The following is a 7,170-nucleotide window of genomic DNA, read 5'->3' as shown; positions in this document are numbered from 1 at the left end:
CGAGCGCAGACATCGTACTAAATTTTTAGGAGGGCTTCCGCAGGCCTTGAAAAGGCTGGGAAACTGCGCCCGCGAGGGCTTGCCACAGTGAGGGCGGCGGGCGGTGAGTCTGCCAATGCACTTCGAACAGGCGTCGTCGATTGGGCGATGGCGATGACGATGGCGATGGCGATGGCGATGATGGTAACAGCAGCAATGGCCTCAAGCCCACGACGTAGGCTATCGCCGTCCAAAATCCAATTATAGTATGACAAGGCTATATCGTTCTTTACATGGATAAGTACAGGGTATATCATTCTTTTGCCCTAGGTTTATAGGTTTATAGGTTTATAGGTTTATAGGTTTATAGGTTTATCGCCCCTAGCCACCGTGACCCCTATCCCTATGCTTCCCCCGCTCGACAACAATAGATAATTTCCGCCATATTTTTTGTAGGTCTCATATAGTTATACGGCATCATTCTACGTCTTTAGAGTACACGAACCCCCCCCTCCCCCCGGGTCGTCGTCGCCTCCCTCCCCCGCCCCCTCCCGCGTTGTTTCCCCAGCTTGGGGGTGTAACTTTAAGTTAGAGGAGTGGAAAGTTCGATGGGGCAAAGCCAGAGCGGGATGGACGGCGGGGCGGGTCTGCTTGCTCCTCCCTCTGCCCTCTCCATCCAATCCCCGTCCCCGTACAGTTCAGTCCGGACTAGCGTCTTTCCATCATACCGAGCGAGCGAGTGGAGAGCCACTAGCCACTATCTATGCCTGCTCTTTCAAGATCTGCCTCCCTCGCCCGCCCACATTTTCCCTTTCCCTTTCCCTTTCCCTTCCCCCCTCTCCTTCCCCCCTCTTCCTCCCTCCTCATGTATACGAGAACGCGAATGAACAACGAAATCGAGACGACGCCCGCCAACCACGATTTCGCGATTTTCATCGGCCCAGAGACTGCAAGGGCGGAGAAGTGAAGAGCGCCATAGTGCTGGGCGCGAGGGAACGCGTCCAAGAGCCGCCTCCGTAAGTGTTCTGCCAACCCCCACACACAAATTGCCCCCCTACGATTTGCCAGTTTGTCCACAGCCGTGACGGCTGGGTTTTACAGCCGGCGCGCGAGAACCCGGCCCTTTCAACAAGCTGCGAATCAATTCCTGAGCTGCGGGTTATAAAAGTTCTCATAAAGTTTTTGGTCAAAGAGTGACGCGCTAACCCCCCGTTCCGAGACAGATTAAAGGGCGCTGCACGGCGACAACACAAACACCTGGCCTGCGGGCGATGATACGATGGTAGGTGATGGGTTTGGGGATTGCGGGGTGCGCTGGGCTAATGCGTGTTAGGTGCTCTTTAAGAGGAAACCGGTGCAGTATGTCACCACGCCTACGATTACGGATGATGATGCCGAGGTAAGAGCTTCTTTTCTCGCCTGGCTCTCTGACCTGGCTCTCTGGCCTGGCTCTTCATGACTCTCCTGCTCGGTGAGGCTGACACGCGCGTAGGTGTGGGTGATTCCACAAACGGGGGAGGTATTCACGGAGTATGAGATCTATCTGAATCGGTAAGGACTCTCGCCCGTCCGACGCAGCCACCCCAGCTATTCTAACAGAACCAATCCACAGTATGGACTTCTACAAGCAGCGCCGATTCATATGCCAAATAACGGGACACTCGGGACTCAACTTCTTCGAGGCGCTAAAGAGCGAACTGGCTGGTGCGGAGGAGGTCGAGCAGGCGTTCCCCATTGCCCTCAAGGGCCCGATTCTCCGACGTGTGCAGTTCCAGACGATTTCGCGAATTGATAACTTGGTGGACCTCATATACGACGAATTTAAGAAGGACTACTACCCGGGCGAGGTGGTAATGGTGCATGTCGTTAGCGGCGAGCGCTTGACGGGTGTGGTGCGGGACAAGACGCGGTTTGGCAACAAGGTGCTCCCCAATGGCACGGTAAGCCCTGCTTTCTCGAGATACTTTGTCAGCCTGGACAATCGGCCGTTTGAGGAGGCGGTGGTGGACGACGACCATATTACACGCGACCGCAAGATCTTCACGAAGCAGGTCTTGCGCTCGTTCATCAAGAAGACGGTTACGAGGGAGGCTTGGACAGGTGCGCCGTGGCTGGTGAAGCCTGACGTAGCAGAGACATATCATATCGACACTCGAGTACCCCAGCACCTGAAATACGAGAGCCACGCAGCTGAGAGGAAGCAAAAGCATCAGCAGAAGAAGAACGGTCCGGACTTCGATGGCATGGTTGGCGTGTTCCCCGGCAACAACCCGAAACTACCGGAACTGAAGCCAGCGCCCAAGAGCCACAAGAGCAAACAACTACAGGGTCAACTAGCGAAGAGCAAGCAGCCTATGACCCTGAATCCTACGCCTCACATGCCGGCTCAGCAGCTTCACCGCGCCTTGCCGCAGCACCAGTTCCAAGCGCACGGATTTTACCCCAATGGAAATGGCACCCCACCGACGAATGGCCAGTACACCAACTTCCACAGCTCGACCTTCTCGTTCCCGCCTATGCAGCAGCTGCCGATACAACCGCCTCCGCCACCTCCGATTAAATACCCCATCGAGGATCTTCAGATTGCGCCGAGGAAGGCGGATATACTTAAACGACCACCGCTGAAGTTCTTTTCTGAAGATACCCCTGTACCTGTCGAAGACCACCCGGCGAAGGATAATGGCATTCTAATGGAGTCTGTGGGACCTCTGTTGGTGACCTGGGATACCCTGAACGTGTACTGCGAGATCTTCAAGCTCGACTCTTTTACCTTCGACGACTTTGCCGAGGCAATGCAGATTACTTCTGAGGATGTCGAGTGTGAGCTCTTCGTAGAGATCCACTGTGCGGCCCTGAAACTACTCGCCGATTCCGAGAGCGACGGCGGAAAGGTCCAGATCCACCTCCCCGAGAGTGATAGCGACGGCGAAGACGAGGACGAAGAAAACGACGAAAGCGCCATCCAGACGCCGACCCCGGAGCCGGAACCGAAGCCCAAAGGAAGAGCCACGCGCAGCAGTCTGGCCAAGCTCGAGGCGGAAGCCCTGAAGGCCGAGGCTGAGCGCAGTCCTACTCCCGAGGAGAAGAAGCTGCACTTGGCTGACGAGATGCTGGAGGATGTTGATTGGCTAGAGAAGCTACGGAAGCGCGACTTCAAGAATGGAGGGTGGGAGGTTGTGGTCGTTGGGTTGCTGTATCAGCTTGCCAAGTTTCCGCGATTCGAGAAGCGCTGCGAGGAGTTGCTGCGGAGCCTTGCGCCGGTGGATGAGGAACCCAGCGTTGAGACGGCGAGGCTGAGGTACGCGGCGATAGATATCAACCTGAGGATTAAGATCTTGCAGATTATCTGCATGCTTACTATGGAGACTAAGGCTATTCGCGGGTTTATGGAGGAGTGTAGCGAGCAGATGACGAGCTTCCGCAAGGAGAAGATCAAATGGCAGCGCGATCGAAAGATAGCGTGAGTACTTACTTGAGACTGGATGTTAATGGCTTGCTAATTTTATTCTAGGCTGGAAGAGCTGCGTCTGTTGAATGAAGAGAGGAAGGTCCTCCTTCCTGCTAACACTCTCCCCTTGGAGGAGCCGGAGGCCAAGGTGAACGGCGATACCAAGATGACCGCCGAAGAGCCCGAAGCAGAAGAGGACGACACAGTCGATACCGACGAGGACATCCATCAAGGGCGCTGCCTCCGCCGCGGCAACGACCGAGCCGCCGAGCGCCAACGCAGGCGCGAAGCCGAGCAAGAGCGCCGCGAGAAAGCCGAAGCCGCAGCCAAGATGCCCAAGCAGTCAAAGCAGTTCACCAAGCTCCTCAAGGACATCCAGAAGAAACAGGACACGATCAAGCAGTGCGAAGAAGAGATCGCGGTCATCGACAACGACCTCCGCGAGGCCGACTGCCCGCGCACCCGCTGCTTGGGTAAGGACCGCTTCTGGAACAGATACTACTGGTTCGAGCGCAACGGCATGCCCTATGCTGGCCTGCCTAACAGCTCCACCGCCGATGCTGGGTACGCGAATGGCTGTCTCTGGGTCCAGGGCCCGGATCCGCTCGAGCGAGAGGGATACATCGATATGCCTGCTGCCTGGCAGGCCGAGTACCGCAAACAGTTCGACGTCAGCGTGCCTGAGCGGAAACGCGCAGAGGAGGGCGCGACGAGCGTGTTCGATGCGGAGGAGTGGGCGTACTACGACGACGCAGAAAGTGTGGATGGGTTACTCGCATGGCTCGATCCGAGGGGTGTGAACGAACTCAAACTCCAGAAGGAGGTTAAGCTGTTCGAAGACAAGATCAAAGCCCACATGATCGCCCGTAGAGAGTACCTCGCCCCTGTCCCCGCTGCGAGCGAGGAGCCGAGCCAGGACGAGGGCAGGAAGCGCGTTTCGGCGCGCCAGACGAAGGCGCAGACTCTGGCGAGGGAGACGTATAGGTGTTTGGCGTGGCGGAATGGGATGGCGGTGGAGGAGCTGGGGCATTTGCATTCTGAGCAGCCGAGGGTGAGGAGGCCGACGAAGAAGGGGGCGGTGGTGGAAGAGGGGGGGGGGGGAAGGGGAGGAGGGAGAGGGGTGGGAGGAGGGATAGGTAGTTAGGGGGGGGGAGAGGGGGGTGTGATTTAAGGATGGATGGGTTGGCGGAGTGTTGTTAAAAGACGTGCATTTTTGTGGGATGTTTGTTCTTGGAGTTCTTGCGATGGCATTGTTGCATTGTTGCGGGTGGGAGGGGGCGTGGGATAGATAGATGGGGGGGAGGGTGCTTGAAGTACTGTCACTCATAATGGCATGTATGTTGCTGTATGGTACGTTCCTGTGTGTGGTGAAGTGAATGTGAATAGTGATCTACAGTAGTAAGTATATCATATACCTCATTTATTCCATATCCGTACTCTACGTCGTGGTGGCTGAGGTTGAAGTAAAACTACACCTCTACGTCCGACGAGACTAAACTAACCACCACAACCACCCTCTCGGCTCTAGCACACCTCACCACCCCAACATCATCAATCAATTCCATCACTCATCCACTCCGACCCCCCCCAATCCATCTCTCCCCATCTCTCCCCATCTCCCCCCATCTCTCTCCATCTCTCCCCATCTCCATCTCTTACTCTTCCTTCTATACTATCCATCCATCCCTCACACCCCCCACCGTACCTTGCGCGTCGTCCGCAAATCGTCCCTTACTGCGACCGCGACCAGCCACACCAGCCAGGCGCCGCCACAGCGAAAGCCACACCACCGCGGTAGGCGAGCCACAGCCTCGCGACATCAGGACGTCAACCAATCCACAGAGCAGCGCGCAACGGCGAGGGGGGCTTGTGAAGTGAGCACGAAGAGGGGTGTTATACATATTTTGCGAATAGGATTATTGGAATTGTTAGAAGTGGTGGAAGTTATGGCGGAGGCGAAGAAAGGTGTGTATATTCCTCCCAGGTGCCCATGTGCTCCCCAGCGGCGGCTTGTTGAAAGGGGGTGCGCGCAGCGCTGTGATATGGTATAAGAGGAACAGCGCTGATTAGTGTGCGTGGCAGATTCGAGCGCGCCAGTGGGCTCAGATGAGGAGAGCACGGTGAAAGTTACGCCAAGGAAGGAGATCAGGCCGAATGGGACGATTAAGTTGAAGCGGCCGGCACCGAAACATAATAAGCCTGGGAACTGGAGGGATGGGAGCGTCGTCGATGGTTCGCCCCCCCTCCCCCCCTTCCCCGTGGACCAGTTGTGAAGTAGGTGAAGTGGGAGGATAGATAAGCTAACGCAGTAGGGCACGCGCGCAGATGATAAAAAGAAAGGCGCCGACTCCCCCTCTACCAACTCGGGCGCCTCCCCGGGACCAGTGGTGAATCAGCTTGATGACAGTACGCGCGATACCTTTGCGACGGGGAGGCCGCTGGAGGATAGTCCGGAGACGAGCCTGTGTAAGCACTGCAAGAAGAGCGTGTTGAAGAGCGCGCGGAAGGCGCATATTGAGAAGTGTCTCGCGGACAAGAAAGAGGCTGCGCGGAAGCGGAAGGAGGCGAAGGAGAGGGCGGCGAGGAGGAAGGAGGAGGAGGGTGCTGCTGCGGAAGAGGGGGGGGGGGAGAAGGTGAAGAAGGGGAAGGAGAAGAAGGAGAAGAAGGAGAAGGGGGGGGAGAAGAAGGAGAAGGTTGATGCGGAGGGGGATACGGCGATGGGGAATAATGCGGATGCTGGGGGGGAAGAGGATGATGACGAGCCAGAGCCGAGCGCGTCGTCGGAGGTGGTGAAGAAGACGCCGGCGGGACTGAAGAGCGCGAAGAAGACGGCGGGGAAGAAGAGTGAGGAGGGGGGGGAGAAGAAGCAGGGGAAGAAGAGGAAGGCGGAGGGGGATGCGGAGAAGATGCCTAAGCAGAAGAAGAAGAAGGATGAGCCGAAGGCGAAGATTGTTAAGGCGAAAGGTATGTTATTGCCCGGTCTATCGTTCTGCCTTACCCAAGCTAATCAAATTCCAGTTCCCGTGGACGTCGAGAGACAGTGCGGTGTCATCACACCTAATGGCGTTCCTTGCGCTAGATCATTGACGTGCAAATCGCACTCCATGGGCGCTAAGCGCGCGGTCCCCGGCCGCTCACTACCGTACGACATGCTCCTCGCAGCCTACCAGAAGAAGAACCAAGCCAAGCAGCAAAGTACGTCCCCCGCTGCCCCTTCCCCCACTGCCCCACCCCCAATCGTCTACTAACCCCCCCCCCCAGAAGCAGCCATCGACGCCAACGCCCCCGTCGAAGACGAAGACGCCAACGCCGGCCCCATCGACTCCGACGAAGAAACCGCACTCGTCATGTCCGCGCTCTCAAAATGGAATCCCCAGCCCTACCTCCCGCAACCGGTGCTGATGCCGATTAAACGCCAGTACCAGCTTGCGCGCCTGCGGGAGCAGCTGGATAACGCGACGAGTGGGGGGACGGTGAATATTTTTAAGGTGGCGAGGAGGGAGGTGGTGGCGGAGGTGGGGGAGGAGGATGCGGTGGGGGAGAGGGATGAGGGGTTTGTGGGTGGGGGGAGGAGGGGGGGGGTGGGATGGGGGTGGGGAGGAGGCCGGAGGTGGTTGCCGGGAGGTGAGGTGGTTGTAGGGGCTGGGGGGGTTAATGAAGTCTTGGATTTGATGTGACTCTGGATGGGCTGCTGGGAGGTCTGGATGGGGTGTTTGGGGGGATTTTAATGGGGGCGTTGGGGA

General features: G+C 57.3%; 2 protein-coding genes across 2 annotated transcripts; both read left to right on the top strand.

Moving 5' to 3' along the window:
* Positions 1-779: 779 nt before the first annotated feature.
* VC83_05944 (uncharacterized protein) lies at positions 780-4,571 on the top strand (the record flags this gene model as incomplete). Its single annotated transcript, XM_024469551.1, has 6 exons — positions 780-995; positions 1,203-1,261; positions 1,313-1,378; positions 1,472-1,530; positions 1,592-3,439; positions 3,491-4,571. The coding sequence occupies exons 2-6, from the start codon at positions 1,259-1,261 to the stop codon at positions 4,569-4,571; spliced, it is 3,057 nt and encodes a 1,018-aa protein (XP_024322330.1). The 5' UTR covers positions 780-995; positions 1,203-1,258.
* Positions 4,572-5,215: 644 nt separating this feature from the next.
* VC83_05943 (uncharacterized protein) lies at positions 5,216-7,104 on the top strand (the record flags this gene model as incomplete). The annotated part of the gene is made up of 5 exons (XM_024469550.1): positions 5,216-5,392; positions 5,510-5,659; positions 5,753-6,391; positions 6,446-6,622; positions 6,689-7,104. The coding sequence occupies exons 1-5, from the start codon at positions 5,374-5,376 to the stop codon at positions 7,102-7,104; spliced, it is 1,401 nt and encodes a 466-aa protein (XP_024322323.1). The 5' UTR covers positions 5,216-5,373.
* Between the last annotated feature and the right edge of the window lie 66 nt (positions 7,105-7,170).

The sequence above is a fragment of the Pseudogymnoascus destructans genome, assembly GCF_001641265.1.
Source record: "Pseudogymnoascus destructans isolate 20631-21 unplaced genomic scaffold scaffold_16, whole genome shotgun sequence".
In the NCBI taxonomy this organism is placed as follows: Eukaryota; Fungi; Ascomycota; class Leotiomycetes; order Thelebolales; family Thelebolaceae; genus Pseudogymnoascus; species Pseudogymnoascus destructans.
Note: the sequence above shows the minus strand (reverse complement) of the source record. Positions and strands in the feature narration are given on the sequence as shown.